The sequence below is a fragment of the Zootoca vivipara genome, chromosome 5, assembly GCF_963506605.1.
Source record: "Zootoca vivipara chromosome 5, rZooViv1.1, whole genome shotgun sequence".
Classification (NCBI taxonomy): domain Eukaryota; kingdom Metazoa; phylum Chordata; class Lepidosauria; order Squamata; family Lacertidae; genus Zootoca; species Zootoca vivipara.
In genome coordinates this window covers 45730084-45752986 of record NC_083280.1, presented here as the reverse complement: position 1 = coordinate 45752986, position 22903 = coordinate 45730084, and the positions used below count along the sequence as shown (strand labels likewise).

General features: G+C 41.5%; 1 protein-coding gene and 1 non-coding gene across 5 annotated transcripts in view; one reads left to right on the top strand and one right to left on the bottom strand.

The window, feature by feature from the left end:
- Positions 1 to 22903, top strand: part of SH3PXD2A (SH3 and PX domains 2A) — a 275011-nt gene that overhangs the window by 89087 nt on the left and 163021 nt on the right. For 3 of the 4 annotated variants that reach the window (XM_060274714.1, XM_060274716.1, XM_060274713.1), the window contains exon 4: positions 1106 to 1181. In XM_060274714.1, coding sequence (XP_060130697.1) covers positions 1106 to 1181 — 76 coding nt within the window. Of the gene's footprint in view, positions 1 to 1105; positions 1182 to 8902; positions 9884 to 22903 lie in introns of those variants that run through there. The other variant, XM_060274715.1, reaches the window with a different exon arrangement.
- TRNAN-GUU (transfer RNA asparagine (anticodon GUU)) lies at positions 3252 to 3326 on the bottom strand. Its single transcript has one exon. It is a non-coding gene; the product is annotated as a tRNA-Asn (tRNA).

Genomic DNA, 22903 nt, shown 5'->3' with positions numbered 1-22903 from the left:
TTTTGCTCTTCAAATGGCAAACCTAGAACCCAGATGTATAGGACTCTGCATCATTGCACACCTTTCATAGTACCATGCAGCCTTTCCAGTTTCAAGATCTCTGCCAATCAGGTGGTCCCATCATATCTGCACATCCTTCAGGAACCTGTCCTCTGTTTCTACAGTGCTGGAGGAACCTGGCCCCGCATGTGAATGCGCACACACGAGCATGGGAGTATTCCTGCCAAAGAACCTGGCAGCAGCCCAACTTTTTTTAAAAAAACAAACAAACTTCTGTGTTCATTATACTGTGTAGTTGAAACTGAAAGCAGGCATTTTTAAAAAATCTCAAATTTAATATTTTTACAGATTAAATATTTATCTGCCTTATTATTAAATCACTTTGCCAAATTTTCTATATATTATGAATGTAATGGATGCCATTTGCAGTGACCGCACACTGAGTTAAATGTGCAGACAGTGTGTGGTCAGCAGGGAAGGGAGGGTCTTTCCAGAGAGGTTGATACAACCTTCCACGTTGTAAGAACTCATTTTGTTCCAACAAAGTCCCAGGGATCACAATAAGAGAGTATTTCCAGATCCCCAGGAAACTCCTCTGCTCTATGTGTGCCTGTCCATCAAGATGCATGGAGAAGCGCAGCAATGTGTGGGAGATAGGTGAGGTCTGCCAACAACCACATTGGATGCTTCATTGAAATAACCTCTCGGGCGGTTCTGAGGCAGCAGTTCTCGTCAGGTGGGTGGTCTGTCTTAGAGGATTGGTGGACCCTGCAGGATTGCTACCCAGAACATGGATGAGGGTCAAACTGTGTGTTCATTTATTATGAAAGTACAAAATAGTTAATTTGGGAATTGCTGGAACTCCAGGCTTTGGTCCTGTCCCAACTCTGATGTAATTCTCCCTGCCCTCTTGGGAACCTTGCTGCTCTTCAAGTTCATTGGACTGTATTTGTAAAAAAAATCAAAAAATCCTGCCCTTGATCACAGCTGCTCCTGCAGCTTTCAAGATCTGTTACAGCCAAGAAAATAGGCCATGTTGTTGTTGAGGTGGGAGTGGATAAAGGGGGTGATGGACTTTTGTTCACGCTAAATATTTCTTTTGCAGATGCAGCTTCTGGATAAATTCCCTATCGAAGGAGGCCAGAAAGATCCCAAGAAGAGAATCATCCCATTTCTTCCAGGTAACAAACCTTTTGATAAATTTGGACACCTTGTCTTTAAAGGGCCTCTGAGGGAATTAGTAGGCTCGTCCACAGGTTTTTTAAGGCAGGATCTTTGAAGAAATGCTAGTGCCTCAGTTGTTTACTGAATCTACACAAATTGAGGACTCATCCACAAATAACTTTTGCCCCACGCTTTTTAGGCATAGGTCCACTCTTGTGCCTGGTCCATCTCCAAACACACTACAGTACTTTTTCTCTTTTTACCCTGCTGTTTCTCCCAGGAAAACCCCCTCTTGAATGCTGAAGTGGAACAAATGGCAATTCAGGTTTTCTGCAGAATTGTTTTTAGCAGTACAGGGCACATTTTTAGGGGGAAGCGCGTGCAGGGGGGGGGGTGAGGAGCATGGAATGCAGGCTTGTGCCTAGAAACATGACACAAAAGTCTGGATGAGCCCTAAGAAACGGATTGGGTAAAATGTGTTCATTTATTTGCTCAAATAGCAAAAATTTTATTTTGGTTGGTTGTAGTAAAAACTCTAAAACAGTTACCAAGAGATATTAAAATTATTATCAGTAAAAACATTTAAAACAATTAAACTGTTTAGAATGTAAAGCTAGAGCCAGATCCAATGACACTTGTATGTAGAACCATAATATGGGCCGGCATCAATTGGGCCAAAAATCTTAACTTCATTATACACTGATAGGGCCCAAAGTGGCAGTGACTAACTAGGAAAGACGTATTGAGGTTATAATGGGTAGCCCAATTAAAATCTCCACTTGGTGGTGAAAATGACAAAGTCCACACTAAGGACTGTTAGAGAAGGGTTTTTTAATAGGTCATTGTCATAATGCTTTAAAAAAAAAAAATAAAACGGGGGGGGGGGGTCAGGCACTGACTGGGAATTTTTTGAAATCAGCTAACTATTGTGATTTCTAAGAGCAACTTTGCACACAGTTTAGCACTTAATAAATATGCTAAAAGGCAGTACAACATGTACCATGTGTGTTCTCCACATGACATAAAATTTTAAAAGGTTTTATTTAATGATTATGTAAAACTTGGAATTTGGGGTTGTATCCAGGTAAATTAGATCAGACCTGCTGAAATTAATGAGCCTAATAGTCATGCCCATTAACTTCACTGGGTCTCCTCTCAGCAGCACTAGCACTGGAGACTCAACGTCTTTATATTGGGGGGGGGGTATATAGAGGTCTCTCATGATCTGAAGCCCTAATCCGTGGCTCACTTAGCTCGTGCATAAATCCCACACTGGTAGAATCTGTCCAGAGTGTTCAGCTCCTTTTAGGTATGTTTCAAAGGTATTTGAAAATGTATTCCAGGGGCTGAAATAACAATGTCAATAAATTAAAACTGAAAGGCAAAGGTTTAGCTCCCTCTGGTCTGCCTTTCTTTTCTGCTTGCTTGTGCACTTCTGGGTCTTAGCAAATAATACCACTCTAATTGTTTAGGTACGAGGAAAAATTATGTGTGCATGAGAGTTTTAGGGAGCCGGGCCAAAAAAATAAAAACAGCCTTTCAACTCCGACATGATTTGTGCAGCAGAGAGGTATATAAATATTGCCATGATTTCCTTTGCAGAGAGTATTTTCATCTGTCTCCACAAAACTGCTCCCAGCTGAACTCACAGAGGAAGAGTTTTGATGACGCTGGGAACTCCAGCTCATTGTTAATTACTGGTGCACATGATCGAGACCATCTTTCTCTTGTTTTATTAGTTGCTAGATGCTTTATGACAGCTGCCTTGTAGGTTGGCTTATTGAACTGTGCTCCAGAATAAATGGTGTGGATTGAGGTGGAGGAGGCTTGAAACCCATTAAAAGATTGCTCTTTGTCTTCAGGTGCAGAGTAAGAATAAGCCTTTTCTCCAAGAATAGACCATGAAGGCAAATTTACAGGGAGTGGGATAAGACATGGGCCAATCTGTTTACTGAGCACTTGTTCTGATTGGTTTGCACACAGTTTGCAGGGAGGTTATGTGGTGGAATCATATAATTGTAGAGTTGGAAGGGAACCCAGGGGTCATCTAGTGCAACCCCATGCAATGCAGGAATCCTGGCCACAGCTATCCCTGGGTGGGCTTGAACCACCAGCCTTCTGGTTAACAGCCAGATGCACTGACCCACTGTGCCACTAGAGGTGCACATATGCCACTTTTCTGTGTAAGCAAATACTGATGATAAAGTTGTGATACTTGCTGGCAAAAGGCTGCCATTGTGTTTTCCAGATTTTCTCCAGCCCTGCCATGATGGCAGATGTCTACTGTATACTGAACATTAATTGTACTTTGTTTGTGGGGAAATTGTTAAAGGTTGTATTACATTAGCCCACCTTTTTTTAGCACATTTTCCTGTTACTTTCTTTTTCACAAAAAGTCACTTTTCATTTTTTGGGGGGTGAGGGGGTTTGTTGCACAAGAGCACCAAATCCACTTTAAATGTGTAACCTGAATTTGCCAGTATGTGATTGAATCCTGCCCACAAAACAGCGACAGTCTGGAAGTGGCTTTGTAAAAATAAATTCTTGCACTTAGCCCTCTTGTCTTTTGGAAAAGCAGTTACTGTACTGCACTTATGCAGCGAGAATAGCTACTGTACATATGATCCAGGATATATGGGGCTATGTAAACAGTCAAGCCACCATGTGGTACCTGTCACGTAAAAAGCTACAATATGTCCACTCCCTCTACACTTCCCCATCCTAAAAACTTCTAAAGTGTAAGCTAGGAAATAATGCATTTTCAACTGGTTAGTATGCTGCCTTTGTATTACCTGTGTGTGAAGGAGGGACAGGATCCTATATTCAAATGCTCAGTTGGTTCAACACATACGTTTTGGAACTTCACAGAGTGTTGCCCTTTCCACCTGTGTACCGTAACTGTTTTCATTTTTTTTTACTTCTGGAAGATACTTTCAAGAATTGACCCTTGGTGCTTATTTTGGCAAAACTTGTATCCAATCTCTCATCTGGCTGATAACATAGCCGTGAATCATTTTCCCAATTTCCCCTTACTGAAAGCAATTTTTTATCTAAAAACTGGAATGTTTCTAGACCTTATGGCTGCATGATCTCTTGATCAAATTTAGACACATGTGCCACAATGTGTGCCATGTCAACCACTGTCCCATCCTCCCTTCATCATCAGAGTTTTATTTAGCTTTTTTTTTTAAAGCAGGCTTTGAATCTGTCTACCCATTCACTCTAAACAACTTCAGACCACGTGCTGGGTTTATGAGCTGATGAAATTATCTCAATGACAATACATTTCAAAGTTCATATTTCATTTCCAGTCCCCTCAGTATCAGTCTGTTCTCTCCTTTCCCAACTGTTTAAGATTTCTTTTCTAGCTGCAGAAGACAAAATTCTGCAATGTAAAGGTTTGAAAAGGAACAGGCCACTTGGGGTGGGGTGGGGTGGGGTGGAGATATTACTTGGCTGAACGTCAGACATCACCAAACAATATTGAATTAACCTGCTACTTTAATTAGAAAACACCCTGTAGTTTTTACAGCCAAAGCCTTTCTTTTGTTGAAACAAATGCTTGGCGATAAACCTTAATTGAAAACCGAGCAACAAGAAGCTTGTAATGAAATCCTCCTGCTAGGAGAGGCATCAGACTCCTTTCCTGTGAAGGGATGTTGTTGACTGAGGGAAGCTTCATACTTGACTCTGCAATCTTCCTCATGGTAGCCTCACAGTTTACATGATAGCTATGTGTATATATTGTACTTTATGTTTCCCGCTGGAAAACATTACTCTGGGGCAATTGGGGTTGTCAGGCGTTTGTTTGTTTGTTTGTTTGTTTGTTTTGGAACATTTTCTTACTCTGCCTGTTAGCTCCCCAAGGCAGCTCCCAGATTAAAAACACAAAAACACAATAGAAATAATTCATGTAGATACAATATTTCCAGAAGATTCTGTCTGTGCAGCGTAGGAATTGGGTTTTTAGTGTGGTGGCTTTGGAATTCATCCTCTCTTAAATATCACATATTCTCTGACTCTGTTGTCTCTTTGGCACTTATTGAAGACCTTAAAGAACATCACTTTTAGGTGATATTTTTATTCTAAGCTGTATCTGTATTGGATTTGAATTATTGTTTTATATGTGACATTTTATATATGTTTTGATTGCTGATGTCTTTAATCGCTTTGAGATGTTTCATAAATTGAGCAATTCACAAATCGAATGAAACAAATAAGCAATGAGATAAAAACATTCAGAAAGCTGCATGAGAGAAAAGGGGAATATAAAACCACTGGGGCTTTTTTATTATTATTTATGTGCATTTCTATAGCAGGAGGTTAGAACAGAATTATGGCATGGTGAAATAAAAAATGTATTTTTAGATTAATTAATTAATTTATCAAAAACTATATGCTGCTTGGTTGTAACAAAACCTTTAAGCAGTTTACAAGAAATATTAAAATTCTGAATAAAACCAGTTAAAAACAATTTAAAATGTTTTAAGAAACCATTAAAATCAGCAGTAAACTAACAAACAGTAAACTAATTTTTCATACTTCTGTGTTTTTGGATTGGTTTGCCTAAACAAAAACGTTTTAAGCTGTGCCGAAAATAATACAGTGAAGATGCTTTCCTGATATCAATAGGCAATAGAGTCCTACTTTGCCACCCAAATTAAACTTACAGAGAGAAGAGACCAACCAAACCTGTTGGAATGTACAGGTAGTTCCACTGTCCAGATGCCACCACTGAGAAGACATGCCCTCATGTCCCTACCAGGCACACCTCTGAAGGTGGTAGAACATGAAGCAGGGCCTCAGATGTTGAATGCAGTGTGTGAGCAGGTTCATCATGGAACAGGTGATTCCATGCTGGAGGTGGTCATCCCAAGCCATTTAGGGCTTTGTAAGGAATCAACTTTACTTTGAATTGTGCTCAGAAATGGATCAGAAGGCAGCTCCAATTAAAGAAGTTCTGGTGTGATATCTTCTCAGAGACCATACTGGCAATTGCATCTGTCATTCTGGCATGTGTACAGGGGTGTTTAAATAACGGTGAATACATGTGGTGGTTATGCTTGCAAAAAAAAGGGTAGGACAACTCTAACAAAACCTTTCAGGATGCTGGTGATAATTGACTCTGGAGTCTGGCTGCAGCACAAACACCATATTTATTCAAATAAACCTTCCAGTGTTTGTTTGTTTTCAACTTCGGCTGCCTGGAGCAATATTAATTTGGAATAAGACTCCAAAGTGAAAGCCACACTAATTTCGTTCTGCTCTACTTACTGTGGTCCTTCCACAGGTTCCTTAGTCAGTGGTTAATTTGAATATTTCTTTTTAGGCTATTAGCTTTATGCTTTAAAGTTTAAGCAGTGCTCTTCCCATCTATGCAATTTAATGAGTTCTTTTGAAACTGTGTTTCAAAAAGGGCACAGGTTTTTTTCTGGGTTTAAATTAGGTGAAGCCATTATTCCATCCCTGTAGAAAGGTATAATAATTACATGCCTTACTTGGTGTCCAATAAATACAAAGATCAAATGTCAATATAATGTTTACATTTCAACAAATAGGATGTTTTCCAAGCACCCATACCGGCATGAATAAGAGGTGTAATAATCTAAAAATCATCATTGTTCTTTTCAAAAAGCTGGTTTACCCTCACTATAAGAATGTTGGTATACACATCACTTCCACTGTAAGAAGTTGGCCTGGTTTTCCTTAGACTAGTAATAATAATGAATGCAATTACAACAACAGCAACAATGACAATAGTATCAGAACTAGGCCTTGGTATGTGCTTGAAAACGAAAGAAAATACTTCCTCTTACCTAGACACTCCTGCCAGTTCACCTTTTCCTATCCACCAAAGCACATGCTTAAAACCAAAGTGGGTGTGTTAAAATGTGCAAACAAAAATGTTTAATCTTAGCCTCCAAATGTTTTACTTACTGGAGGCGGCTCCATCCTCAGCCTGCTCCTGTCCTAGCCTTCAGCTGTCTACCTTTCTACTGACAGGCCCAGTCTGTCGTCTTCCTCCACTTTAGGCTTAGTGTTGTCCTTCTGGTACTTGGCAGGGAGGAGAATGGGGACAAAACTAGAATTCACTGCCTCTGTCTCACATTGGCTTTGGCTCCACTTACTGTTGAGGCTTGAGGTTTCCCTCTGATGATTCATAGAGTGGTTTAATGATCAATCTCTCTTCCCAGGGTACTCTGGAAATTGTAGTTCAGTGGGAGGAATAAGGGATCTCTTAACAATTCTTGGCGAGGGCCAGTGCAACAAGTCCTGCACAACAGAACTTCTCATCTCCTCCTCTCTCCACACACTCCTGTGTCCTCCCCCCCCCCAAAAAGGCTCTGGAAGAGCTCTGGAACAGCAGAAGGGATATTGTTCCGTTTGACAAGGTGAAATGCTTGTGCTGACAGAACAGTTGTCATAGTGTGATGTTGAATCCCATCCAATGATGCAGGTGCCCCAACACACAAACTTTGGGAACAACTGCTTTAAAGAGAGGCGAAAAATTCAACATGTTGAATTATTAGTGGTAGTTAATACGGAAAGTGTGTGAGAGAAGGTTGGCCACAGAAAAGCTCATCATTGAGCCTTCCTGTGTTTGGTCATGAGACAAGAAGCTCACTCCCTGCTTCAGTCTAAAAGAGGAGGGTGTTAAGGAACTGCCCCAACAGACTTGATCCTATGTGGAGTTACATACACCTACGGCACCTGAAATGGCTGGAGTTAGGTATGCCTAGCACTGCATGGGATTGGGCTGATGGTGAGTTAAGAATCATAATGTGCTTTGGATGCTGAAAACACTGCTGAAATTAGTAATAGAAACAATAACACGGTATGCCTAAAGGTAGACAGCCAGTCTCACAAAGAATAGCCAGCCTTCCCCAAAACTGGTTAGTCAACATGAGTTGCCCTTAAAACAGAAGAATGCTGAGTCATGATAGATCACACCACACAATTATTCATGCAGTTGCTGCTTACGGTTGAAGTGAAATGCTAGGTTTCATTTATGTAAATATGCTAGAGCCACAGGCAAAAAGCTGGCTGTGGATTTAGAATAAATATGCAAAGCTTAGTCCCACCTTCTGCCTCTGCATAGCCCTCTTCCACCAATAGTACACAACTCCTCTCGTGTCTAAGCAATGTGTAAACTGTTTTCACAGCTTTCCCACCTCTTCTCTCCCTGATTTCTTAACTAGAAATTCCCTCAGCTGTCCTGAAGCATCTAGTTCTTTGTATCCCAAAGGCCCTATGCATGGGCATAGCTAGGATTTATGTTAGGGGGAAGTCTTTATGTTGGGGGGGGGCAGAATCTCAGTTAGTTAAGAATTTTTATTGAATTACTTTTGGGGGGCAACAGCCCCCCCTTCCCCCTGCCCATGGTCCCATGGAATATTTTACCTTCCCCGAAAGGGCAAAGCTGCCCACAAGCTTCCATCACAACAGCTGCATTGAATTTCAGCATTCACTGGCTTACCATTCCATTTTATCCTCCCAAAGGCATGCAATGGGCAGTGGAGGATGATCTGTTAGGCCAAATGGGACACGACCTCACCAGCCTCAATCTGTCCTCAGCCAGCCCCCATCTGCCTGCCATCTTACTTCCAACCAGTGCAGAAGGTGGCGCTGCCTCCCCGCTTCCTCCTCCTTAGCCTCAGTGTTGTCCTTGAAGAATTCAGTAGGGAAGAAGAAGAAGAAGAAGAAGAAGAAGAAGAAGAAGAAGAAGAAGAAGAAGAAGAGGAGAAGGAGTTTGGATTTGCTATCCCGCTTTATCACTACCCTAAGGAGTCTCAAAGCAGCTAACATTCTCCTTTCCCTTCCTCCCCCACAACAAACACTCTGTGAGGTGAGTGGGGCTGAGAGACTTCAAAGAAGGTCACCCAGCAGCTGCATGTGGTTCACCAGATTACGAGTCCACTGCTCTTAACCACTACAAAAGGTCTCCCTGCTTTCCACTCTACTGGTCCCAGTGGATACCAGCCATCACTGGCTATGGGTTTCATGGCCAGTGGCAATCTAAACCATGTGCTCTCCACTACACCCGTCTCAAATGTCAAATAGTGAAAAATATTCATGAAGGGGGGGTAGAGCTTTGGTTAATTTTTTTAAAGAGAAAAGAAAAGTCCAGCTTAAGCTGTGTGATGTCACTGTGAGATGGGTGAGAATGTAGAGAGGACGGGGGTATATGGAAGGAGTTTTTCATGAACAGCAGCTCCAAAGAGATTTCTCTAATGGGCAATGAAAGCGTAGAGAGAGTAACAGTGAAGCAAATGAGAGTAACAAGGTAGAATTGTGGTAGAGAAATGAAGGAGTGGCTTGTGACTGATACAGGTTGAATGAGTTTCTCTGCCTTGCATTCTAGCTTTCTTTTTACCTTCCCATTTTCCTGGTTCTGGTATGTGGATGAATAGTAATCTTGGAAGCTCCCCATTCCCATGGAAACGAGGAAACACCTCTGATCCCTCCCCTCACAGAATAATTTTTTCTCCTGTGTGTTTGCCTCAGCTTTTGTCTAGGGCTCCACCCAGATTCTTCCATCTGGTGAGAGCAATAGGCGGGGAATGTTTAGTGACGCTGGGAACTGCCTTCTTTTCAGCAAGTTTGTAATAGCCTGAATCAGCACTATGTGCATTTCCCCCTAAGTTGTGCCTGGGCTTTGCTTCCATTTGCGTCTCCCTCGTGAGAAAAACAGACCTTCTGCCAATGAATTGCATCTCAGGTGGATATATATCATTTATTTATTTATTTAAAGCAAGGGGGGTGGGGAGAGCTGTTCAGGTGAATAATGTGGGCTGGTCTGCAGCTACGTAACCGGCTCAGGGACCAAACAGACATATAGCTGAACTGAAGAGTTATTAGAGTTATTATCTAGAATTGAGACCTTGCTCTCTCTGTGTGCTGAAGCACTGAAGTGTGGTGGTTTGAGGTTTGTGCGTTTGTGTGTTCCATGTGCGCTTAAGCTGCAGAGATAGAACTGGGGAGAAAATCTGTTGCTGTGTGTTTTGAAGAACTCAACATACAAATTATCCTTTCTCCACTCCCTTGTCCGTACCTTAAAAAGGCAAAATGCCCAGTTGCGAGGAGTCATAACTGCCAAAATCTGCAAAGAACCCTGATTTGGCATCTGATAGGAAGCTTTCAAAAGTTCCTAAAATGGACTGGTTTTCAGGTTAACACAACAGATATCTAACATGATTTCTGCATTTCCATGGGCAATGGAAAGAGTTTCACAGCACAAACCTCCTGCTCTACTTCTAAAGGAGTGTTCTCATAAATCCCTTTACATTCAGTGGGGCTTGCTCCCAGATAAGTGAGTACAGTATAGGAGTGTAGCTGAAAAGTTCAATGTGCACTTTTTAAGTTTTCAGTTTTCACTTCCCAGCACCTGGCTTGGAGACTGGAGCCAGAGTAGAAACACAGCGAAGAAGGGCTGGAGACTAATTAACTCAAAAAGTTAACCCAGCAAATGATTCAGAGGAGGCTGAGAGGCTTGTATAATCACTGCCACTGCCTGCTCTATCTGGTCCACTGCTGGTCATTGCTTCCATCTGGATCTACTTCCCCCTTCCAAGTAGACCACTGGCAAGAAAGCCACCTAGAGTCCAGATGAGCCACTCTGGGTTTCCCACTAAGTCTACTGCCACCTTTGCTCTTGAGGAATGATGGTGGACAATTGGGGAACAAGCCAGGACTCAGGATAGGGTCCAAGGGATTCTGGGAGGCAGGAGGCAAAGCATCCTGAGTGTCTTAGTCCCCACCCTCAGACGAAAGAATCTAACTGTATTGGCTTGGGAAATCCTGAAAGTTTTATTACATGATCTTTGCATCAGCTCAGGATACAGGTTACAAAGCTTAACAGGCACCAGCAAATGCTAGAATTCATGGCTAGGCTTTAGCACGGATGTTGACCCAACACTTGACACTCCCCTCCTGCTCTACTTTTAAAGGAGTAGGGCAGAGCCCGTTACTTATGTGGTTCACACCCTAAGCTAGAAGACTGAACCTGCAGTCCAGGGTTGCCCCTGCTGAAATGCTTTCATCTATGCAGCTATTGAAGGTAGTGAAGCCCTGTTCTATTTTTTTTTTGGCATCTGGCCCCCCTACTCAGAGGGCAATTCTATACATGCCTGCCCAAAAGTAAGTCCTGCTGTGTTCATTGGGACTTATTCCCAAATAAGACTATATAGGATTTTAGTATCATTTACTTATTGACAGAGAGTGTAGGAGAATTTTTCTACTATTGATACTAAATTTCATATAGTCTTGGATTCTGTTCTTGGAGGTACACTGTGCTGTCAGTAGCACAGCAATTATGCTTTTAAAATAAAGAAAAAATGACATACCGGTATCAATTTAACTGAATGATGACATTCAGCTGCAGCACACTTCTTGGGTTTGCAATTGCAGATATTAATACAGTACTTTCCCCTATATATCTTCCCCCTGCCCCCCAAAAGAATTATAACTTGTAACTTGAGCATAGCTTGCTTAAATACACGGTATTCCATATATCCTTTGTGCAAATATCACTAGACATATCAAGAGATCCACCGCACCCTGGTCACCATTTCTTTGAGCTCCTGCCACCGGGATAGAGATATAGAACAATGCAGGCAAGAACAAGCTGTCTCAGGAACAGTTTCTTCTCTAGAGTGATTTTGGCCTTAAATGGAAAGTCTAGACTTTGAAGTCATCTTATTTTACTTGTTGTTTTGTATTGTATTTACTGTTTTTAATTAGGTTTTGTAGTAATTTTGGATTATGTGGAATGCTTTATCTGAGTGGATGTAGCAACCGATATCTGAAAATTGCCATCTTAGAAGATTCATGGTTTGTGTGAAGTAAGAAGTCAAGGCTGAAGATGTCAGAGCTGGAAAATGTTTTGTACGTGCAGCTTTCAAATGATCCTCTTCAAAGAAATGTCCTCTCGTTTAATTTTAGTTAAGAAGTGTTTGTTGTAAGATAAAGTAGCACTCTGTGTGATGTTAAGAGAGCTCTTGAGGAAAATGCAATCTCTTGCCTTGTGTACTGTAACAGTACTATAATGGGATTCCCTGGCTCCTCCAAGCATGAAGGGAATGCCTAGTATGCTGGTGGGGTGGGGTGGGTGGGTGGGTGTGAATGGCTATTCTTTAGTGTTGACAAAATGTCTGAATGCAAAACTAAGAGAATGGCTAGGTAGAACAGTTCTCTGCAAAAGGTATTTTTAGATCTTGGGCCTTGTATGTTTCAAAGACCAGATTATTGTTTGATGTGTCACATGACAAACTGATGGTTTGTATTGCCATGTGTAGTCTCCAGGCTACTTAAATGTGGAAGGAGATAGGTTTGGACCTTGTGGAACTGGAAGACATTTAAGCTGCTTGATTTGTTCTGCCCTGGAGAGTGGAATAAGCAAGGGAGAAGCAATTTTACTCCCCTTTTAAGAGTTAAGCCTCCCCAAGGTGTTAATATTGCAAAGATGTGCCCTAGGCAGTGAAACCTAATGGAGAGATTGGATGGACATTCCCCAAGAACTATATTTAAACATAGATTAGCTGAAGTCTTTTGTTGTCTTCCAGAAACATTATGTTTCTCTCAGGACTCTAATGAAACAGAAGGACTGTATGTCAGTTCACCAACAGCTAGCATTCCTGAAAACCTTTATAAATCTACTAATTATTTCCTTGGAGTTTGTTCCTTTTGGACTTATTTTTAGACTTGGCTTGCCTAGGACTGATTACCACTGTTCCTTTCACTTCTTTCTCTCCAATCAAACATTGCATTAACATGGAGTGCAATATGATTTCTTTTTCATTTCAAGGCACTCTTGACACTGGGCTACATCAAACAGACTTGTGAAATGTCATAACAGCAATTAAAATAATAGCAAAAATACCAATGGTGGGATTCAACACTGTACTAATATGATCATTCTGCCAGCACAAGCATTTCTGCTTACCAACCTTCCCCAGAACAAATGGGGGGCAGGATTTGGGGTTGGAGGGTGGGGGGAGAAAGTCCTCTTGTGCTAGAGGGGCTTGTTGCGGTAGCTCCCAATAGTGCAGCGATTTAGTTGAATATGGCCCTAAGGGATCAATCCAAACCCAAGTTCCATTGTGACAAGCAGAGTTTGGAAAAGGGGGATCTCTGGTTGAACTGGCTGAAATCTCCCATCCTTGCTCATTATGCTTGCAGAAGTCCTTCATCCTGGCTCAGCCAAAGGTTGGGGTAGGTCCTGAAAAAGTGGCATCTCAGGAGAGGTGGGGTGGAGTGGAGTGGAGTAGGGCAAGTAGAGACTTACCTCTATTCCAAACTCTATTCAGCTCAGTCACATGATCTAGCAATCCAGTAAATAGTTGTAAGTCAAAGTCTATTTTAAAGGATTCTTTTTCCTCTACCAGACTCGGACTGGCTCATTTTGCAGTAGCTCTGCTCCTTAATAGTGTTTACAAGGTGGAAGTTACACCACCATCGGGTACCCCATGATGAATTCCGCTGGCTTCCTACAGTTTGGATTGCTGCGTAACTGAAGAAACAGAAGCATATTTCCCACTACACATAACATGCCGGAAGTTCATCTATACACTAAAAATAATTACACAGCATTTCGGTAGGAAATGAAGTGGAAAAATTATATTGGATTGGAAATAGAAAGTTGGCCTAGAATTCACAGGGCACATTTTATTTGGAATAATTCACACAGATTTCAGAGCTGAGTGGCTAAAAATAATGCTGAAATAAGCTAGGATCTTTAATAGAGGTTAGGTATTCTGATGATTTATTAATACTTCAGTTTATGAGAGATGAAGCAGGTTTTCTGATGGATTTCTGTGCGAAAGCTGTTTTTTAAAGGAAAAAAAAATGTTGACAAACTTAAATTGTTGGTGGTTTGGCCCATAAAGCTGATAAGAGCTGATAAGTTTCCCCACTTCTGCCTTTGGCATACACATTAACCGTAGTTACAAGATTATATTCTTGAAAATGCAGCATGAATTGTAGAGGATCCTAATGTAGAGGTGCCCATGTCCAGTGAATATGCCCTTCTGTTATAACTACTATTTAAAAATAAGTCCAATCCAGGCCTGTAATCAAGACTGGGCTGTGCCTTTGGAAATTTGTAGGTGAATAGATGTGTATGTAAATGTTTTGCATTTTGTCCTTTCTGTGTGCCATTTTGTACTCCAAAATGCAGTCATTCAAATTTCAGTGTTTGGATCTTTAATAACAATGAGATCAGAGCTAAAATATATCCTCAGCCTCTTGCAAATTGGCAAGGCAAGTAGTGAAACTTGAATTATATATTACTTTGTAACTCCTCCCTTTTGCCAAGGATCAAAGGGCACATCCCCTGTGCAGTTTCTTAAGAGTCTAAACCTTAAAATGAGAAATAGTGTCTGCCCCAAGGTTGCCTAGAAAGTCTAATGGCTGAGACCGGTTTAACGGCATCTGGTGTAAGTACCTTTTTGAAGCTAAGCAAGTCTGAATCTGGTTAGTGCCCGGATGGGAGAGGGCTGGGGAACCCAGTGTATGCTGCCTAGAGCTGAATTACTGAGGAAGGGGTGGAAACATAATAACAAAAACAACAATAACTTGAAAATGGTTCTTAAAGAGTTTCCCCAACTCTCTCATAGCCTAGTGCTGAGCAAAATGCATTTTTGCTGCCATATGTATCCCAAATGCTAGCTTTTGCAAACTTTAGTTTGCAATTCAAGTTAGACCTTTCTTTTTCCTGCCTCCCCAGTTCAGATATCGCTGAGCTACCACCCTCCCCCTGTCCTAGAATGTGGGCTGCCTTGTTCACCCATTCAGGATCTCCTGAGATCTGTGTACAGTGGTACCTCTACTTACGAATTTAATGCGTTCCGAACGCACATTCATAAGTCGGAAAAAAATGTAAGTTGAATCCCATAGGAATGCATTGGGAGAAAAAATTCGTAAGTCGAAGCAACCCTATCTAAAAATTCGTAAGTAGAAAAAAATCCTATCTAAACCGCATCCAAGATGGCGGATGGAGCTCTGTTCGTAAGTAGAAACATTCATAAGTAGAGTTATTCGTAAGTAGAGGTACCACTGTATAGTATATCACTGCCACTTCCATAGGCATGATCTCAATCGGCATTAATGCTGGTGCTGTTCTGTTCAGAGGTGGAGCCAGCAGGGTATGCACTGTGTGATGCTAAATTGTGTGATGAGCCATTTCATATTTTCGCCCTTAATAACCTGCTAAGCCCTCCTCCCCTTGAAGAGGATAATAGGTGTGAGCACGAGAAAGGATGAATGCTCAGAGTGCAAGGCAGAACAAACTGGTGTTAAGCTGCCAACCATCAGGGGGACTCTTGCTTCCTGTCCAATTATCAAAACAGCTGATCTGTGACATTTTAAGAAAGGGAAAGAGGCAGGGCAGAGAAAAGGGGGGAAAGGAAGGAAAGCCCTGACTACATAAATATTTACTTTCCAACAGTGTCACCTCCTCCAGCTTTCCTGGGTTTTAACTCTAGAGCTGTCAGAGTTTGCTGGGAATAACCAGTCTCCAGCCTTCTCTGTGCTGTAAAAACAACTGAATCCTTCCCTGGTATGGGGCCTCTGTTTAAAGAGAGAGACAACTCTTACATGCAATACCCTGTGACCACTTGCATTTTAAGTTTGGGAAGTGTTCTTAAAAATTGATAATACTTCTTCACAGTCTGGGGGTATAGACTCTCTCGATAACTAGTGTGATACATGGGATAGGTTTACCTGCATAGGACCCCAATTATTGACCGAGATCACACATACAATAGATCACACAGCCTTAAGTGAGTCACATAGCTTGAGCCGATGTGTGTTTACTCTCAAGCACAACTTCCAAGTCTAGTGTGTATAAGGTAGCAGCTTACAGTGCTGAGTGCAGCTTTCTGGGTTGTTGGGATGAAAAATGGCACCATTGTGATACTTTTTGTACCCTGAGAAGTGTGGTGGAGATTAGAGATTAATTATAGTTCTGCTATCTTTGGTGAGATAAGGACATGTTAGTTAGCCTCAGGTTGGGAAACCTATAGGATAGAACAATATCGTTCTCTTTAGTGCCTCTGACTCTTTTGTGGCTGACAGAAAATCTAGCCAATAGAATTATCAAAAATGCAATGTGGTGATCACAAAAATGGGTGATAAGAGCAGGATGGCCACAGTGGTTGAACTGAACTGGAAGCCCTTATTTAACCTCATTTGCATGTTTTATGATATTGAGATTTGCAGAACATCAAGAAGAGTCAGAGTTTTTTGGAATTGCTGAAATGCTGTTGGTTCCAGCCCCGACATTGCCATGCCTCATTGGCTCTACTCCAAACTTCTCTGTGGATATATGAAGATCTGATCTTGGGCACCTATGCATATAGCAGTCACACAGTGCAGGTGCTTAGGAATCTTAATAAAAAAATGTGTGGAGCATCTATGCACAGTTATGTACACATATGGATCTCTCTTTAGATTTTTGGCTCCCTGTGGGGATGGCGTCATTGGAGTCCAACAACATCCGGTGTGGAACTAGTGGGTACAGTGGTACCTTGGTTTACAGCCACAATTGGTTCCGGAAGTCTGTTCATAAACTGAAGCGTTCGTAAACTGAAGCGAATTTTCCTATTGAAAGTAATGGATTAATCCATTCCAGATGATGAAAAACCACCCCCTAAAGCAGCAATTTAACACGAATTATACTGTCTACCACCAAGACCATTGATACATAAAATGAAGGCAATAATCAATGTACAGTACAGTCCTACTCCCTCTTACATGTTTGCTGTACATATGGCATTTTGGAAATGGGGCTCTAGCCAAAGTGAACACTACCCCATGTAACATTGATTATGGGTGGTTGCCTAGCTGTGTGCTTGTGGAACTTCACATGCAAGTTACAGAATTTATTCATCTGAAGTAAATCACAGTTTGACCCAATCAGTATTCATTTAAAATCACCAAGCAACAGCTCTTTCCATATCCATGCATCCTGGTTCATCTGAATGCATTACTTTCCCAGTAGGGATACAGGTGCTGGAAATGAGTCTGCATTTCTGGTGGCAGGGTAGCCCAGCCTCCTGTTTCTGCTACTCAGTAGTGATGCCAAGAGCCAGGGTTTTCCCTCTGACACGCCAGAGGGAAGCACTCTAGCCTTTTTTTCTGTGCTCCTCCCTTGAAAGGTTTAAGCATGGTTAAAAAGCATACATGTTGTTTGCCCTCATCAGCCCAAAGAACTGGCATAATGCAATGCAGATGGTTTGTAAATTTGGCAGTGCTCATTACAAAGTGGAGAGTAGGCTTTGGTAATTTAGGTTAGTCCTGCAATTTACTGTTTTGTACACACTCTGAAAACAGCATGTTCAAGACAATGTGTGTATCAACATCGGGTAGACCATATTCTTTCATATCGCCTTTTTATAAACAGTAGCAATGGTGCCTAAATACAGGGCTTGTACAAACATGCATAAACCAAGAAAATTTATCATCATCTTTGGAAGAAGCCGGGAGGAGGGAAGAGGCACACATCTCCTGGTGACTTGGGCAAGTTTTTTTTTTTTTGCTGAGCTTAGAGAACCTGTAAGACAGCAGTTCTATAACACTTACCTAGGAGCAGAATTGCATAGGACTGCTCTGCCAGTCAGCCTAGTTTTGCCTGCATCTAAAATAACAAAAAGTTGGGGTGAAGTTAGGAAACACTTGTAATACCAGGTGTTGAATGTTTTGGGGTGCTGCTGCCATTTAGTCTCAACTTTCGTTAAAGTGGCTCTCTAAGTTTGAGTTTTTTTATTCTCTGTCTGTGGGACATTGATAACTTAAAACCTTAAGCTGTTGTTACATAAGTCATGTGTTATGTCCAAAATGATTCAGACAGTGGCATTATATAGTATTCTGGGAGACTTCAGGAATACAGAACCAGGTAAAGAACTACACCAAATTTTCATGCTCTGTTGAAACCAGAAGTGCTTGATTTCCCTAGAATTTGTGCATACTTGAGACATATCTGACAGTCATGTTAAAAGTCATTTTCTCAGCATCACAAATGTTTTTAATGCAAGTCCTGATTAGAATGCTTTAGAGATTTGTTTGTTTAAAAGCTAAGTGATTGATGCTTCTTAGTGCCAAGGAATAAAAATATTGGCTTACAAACACACCCCTGTTAAATGAAATTTAGTTATGTATGTCTTGCATTAAGTACCACACAGTGATTTTTGTTTTGGGCTTGGGTAACACGAAACCTTAGTCAGAGATTGCCACAGAAATGTGGAGCTTTGACATCAGTGTAACTTTGCTTCTGTTTTTGGGCCTTCATAAAACACCACTTCATGGGAATTTCAGACTTTGTTGCTATGTAGATGACAGACATGGATTTGCCTCAACTCCTGATAATTTGAAACAGTGTTGGGCTTAATTACCTCTTCTGTTTCTGGTCTACCACCTCTGCTTTATTATTAGATGTCTAACATGCCATTCAGATAACAGGAGAAGAAATCTTACATGCTATTCCTGGAGTTACTGGAATGCTACAGATACATACTTGCTGAGGCACTAAGCTATTCCACGGACGCTGAGGAGATGCTTTTGCTTTATGCGGTGAAATGAAGGCTGTGTTTGATAAATTGGACCCTAGTCCACAAATGTTTATGCCATAATGCACATGTTAGGCTTTAAGGTGCCATAAGACAATTTGTTTTTGACATAAATGGTTGCCTTTCCTCAGCGTATGAAGAGATGTGGTGGGGGGAGGTTCAGGGGTGTACTACAACTGATCATCCCATTTTTGGCCATTGCAGCTATTAATCTCTGACAGTTGCCCCAAGTTTCACACGTGCTGGTGGCCACACCAGTAATGAGAAGCAATACACTCCAGCCAAGGAGAGGGAGAGGGAAATACAGTGGTGGAACATCTGCTTTCTTTGCAGAAGATCCCAGGTTCCGTCCCCAACACATCCAGGTAGAATTTGGAGAGACCCTATATGAAATCCTGGAGAGCTGTAGCCAGCCAATATAGACAATACTGAGCTAGATGGACTAATGGCCTGATTCAGTAAGCAGCAACTTCTTTTGTTTCTATGTTATGCTACAGTTCCTCATGACATCCAGATTCAGGGAACTGTGGTTTGTTTAATCCTATGGCCCTCCAGATGTTGCTGGACTACAAGTTCCATCCTCCTGACCATTGATCATTCTGGCTGGGGCTCATGGGAATTGTTTAATTAGGAGAACAAACCAAGATTGAACTATGATTTCAAATCTTGCTTTCAATAAACATAGTTTAAAACAAATTTTCCAAGTCTGGGCATCATAGAGAACTGCTGTTAGTTTATCTGAAAATGCAAGTTTTTATCTCCTACTTACAGGTGTGGAAGTGAAGGAGAAAGTGGTGTGTGTGCAAGCCTAAGATTCACCACAGCTCATTCTTGCATCTGGAAACCATGTTTTTAACTAAGCTAGCCATTGATATTCTAGCCATTGCTCTAGCCATTGATATTCTCCATGAATTTTAATCTTTTAAAAATGAATCTATACCAGTGACCCATTACAACATCATATGACATTGAATTCCATAGGCCAGTTATTATATATTACTTGGTATGCAGCCCAACCCTAACCATATTTATCCAGAAGACCTGCTGAGTTCAATGTGGGTTACTCCAAATTAAGATTGCATAGAACTGCAGGCATAATGCGACTTTTTGGCAGTGGCTTTCTTTGGATAACTGACCTCAGTTTTAGCATCATGAAATAGAATGTTTTGTTTCTTTCCACTCTGTCCAAGCTATTCATGACTCTATAAACCTTCATCCTCCTTGGTCATCATTCCACAAATAAAAGGTTCCCTGGCCACATAATCTTTTCTTCACAAGAACAATGATCCATCTTCCTGATCTTTTTAGTCACTATTTTATGTACCGTCAGCTCTAACAAGATTTTAAATTTTAAAGATTTAAGGATTACAATCTTGTGGGGCAGGGTGTAATTTACACTACCATAAATCCATCAAGGGCACTTCATTCCCTGGACAGTTGCAGCAGTTCATTTCCTGGAGAGTTGCTGTAGTGTTGGAAAGCAAGATTTAGCTGTAAATTAATGGGTGCTCTTAGCAAATATTGTATCTGTATTTTAGATCAAAACACTGTGGTATGCAAAGCACATGTGCTAAAATGTATGTATGTGTGTTTTCCTCTCGTTAAGTAATTGAGAAAGTTTGATGCTTTTAAATGCAGAAGTGTAAATCCTTTGACTGTTTATAGAAGAACTGCATAGAAATAGCAACCTACAGGGTAATGGGGTTGGAAGGATTCTCAAAGGTCATCTAGTCCAACCCCCTACCAATGGAGGAAACACACTATTACATTTCCCCATACTTTTCCATTCAGTCTTTGCATCTTAAAAAAGAAACTCTATTTATTTTGAGCATTTATAATCAAAAAGGCACCTAGAATAGCTTCTAAAACGAAACAGTCCCATTCCGCAGGCTTACAATGTAAAAAAAAAAAAAGACACTGAAAGGAAAAGGGGATAGGGTAGGGAAGAGGAAAAAAGCAAACAAAACAGACAATTCTTAAATAGTAGGGCTGATGACAGCCAGCTGTCATAGAAATAGGTCAGGGGAAGGAGGCACCTGAGCTGGTTCTTTGGCAAAGCTGATGAAATGAGCCCTGCTTCCCAACTCTTCCACTGAGGCAGCCTGATGGAATGGCTGCTGCCAGTTGAGGGAGAGGAGACCTGATGGAATTGGTCATTTAGATAACACACACACATAGGTTTTTGTTTATTTAGGTCATGGACCCGAATTTTCTTTTTAACTTTCTATGCTCTGTTTTGATAAATGACATTTTGGAGCATGAGGCACTCTGCATGAGATCATGCCAGTGATAGAACTATTCAAAAGTAACACATAACAGTGGTAACAGCTGTAGTTCTTGCTTGGCATGCCAAAGGTCCTGGGTCCATTCCTTGCCATTGCCAAGTGGGGCTGGGCAAGGTCGAACATCAGGAGAGTCCTTGCCAGTCAGCGCTGACCCAATTTTGCCAAATGGGCCAGTGCTTTGACTTGGTATAATGCAGTTTTCTGTGTTGCTAAGATCTTGACAGTGAGGCAGCCCTGAGAAAGGGGTGACTATGCGGGCAACCAAAAGACTTTCGCGACTCTAATTCTAATCACATTTACTACTAAGTAAGTCCCATTTCATTTAACAAGTAAGAAGTAAATATGCTTAGGATTGTGCTGCACGAAGCTTAGCATTAGAAATAGCCTTACTCAGGTTTCCAGCGGGCTCCCTTGTCACCATTCCCAGAAACATAAACATCCTTCTTTCCATGTCCATATAAAATCACTACGATGAGGGGAAGGGGATCAGGGCTGGGTTGGGGAAATGAACACAAATCCAGCCAGTGAATGACTCCAGAGTTCAGGAGGGCTTAGAACTGTGCCCAGCCCTGGGATCTTTATGCAGGTTGTTTGGTGGAGTTCTTTTCCACACAGACACACTGCCAAACTGACAGGGTGGCCATCAGTAAGCCCTTTGTGCCTGCAAAAGATCCCAGACGAGTCGACTCCAGTAGTACACTGATTCTTGTTAAGATACCTGGCCAAAGGAGCAATTCTGAGCGACTCCCATTCTGTAAGACTTTCCAGGGACAACATCAGCTTTGTAAGCAAAAGGAGGGGTGGGATTCAGACCCCCTAGAGCTTGTCTGCATCAGGGGATTTTAGTGACACTGACACAGCTGCAAAAGGAGTACTCAAAACATGCCTTATGTGCAAAGGTCCATGAGGAGGTCCAGTAAAATATTTTAGGAGCAAAAAATACCACAACTCTTATGAGCCACCCTAATGTTTGCAGCACACCAAGAGTCATAGAAAGGCTTTTAAAAGTGATTTAGGAGTGCTATCCTCTATCTGCAAGCTGAAAACAAGGCTTTTAGAGTATTTTTTTTAAAAAAGAACATATATATAAAATGTAGAAGGTCCATGTTTGTTAAAGCACACTTTTATCCGAAACTGCGTGCCCAATCGCACTCAAATTTGGCCAGAACGTCACATGCAGATGTGGGAGTGTTTCCATGCACTTACATTAGACAAATGACACACCTAGGGCAGGTAAAACCTGGATTTCTGTAAAAAATAATAATTGCGCCCTCCAGTGGACATCAAAGAAACATATGACAAAAATACTGCCACAATCCCACCCACTCCCCATCGACCCCCACCACCCCGGGAGCCAGCCCACCCTGGAGCCAGCTCCACCAGGGAGCAGGCCGCCCCGAGAGACCAGGACTGACAAGGGAGCAGGCAACTCCACAGCTCACGCCCGCCCACCCAAAATATTGTCTACCGACAAGTATTGTAATCTTCTACAACTTTTAAAGGTAAACTTCCTCTTTCCTTAATTTTCCTTTTTTTGCACTAAGCCACAGCAACGCGTGGCAGGGTACAGCTAGTATTTTATATCTAAAAGTAATTTAACTCCTCCAGATTCAGGTAGGTAGCCGTGTTGGTCTGATGCAGTTGAAATAAAAAAACAAATTGTCCAGTAGCACTTTAGAGACCAACTAAGTTTGTTCCAGGTATAAGCTTTCGTGTGCATGCACACTTCTTCAGATACACTGAAACAGAAGTCACCAGACCCTTATATATAGTGGGAGGGTGGGGTGGGTTTTTGTACTACCCTTCTGAGAAAAACCCAGAACAAACTTAGTTAGTCTTTAAGGTGCTACTGGACACTTTTTAATTTTTTTGTTTATTTTAACTCCTCCAGTT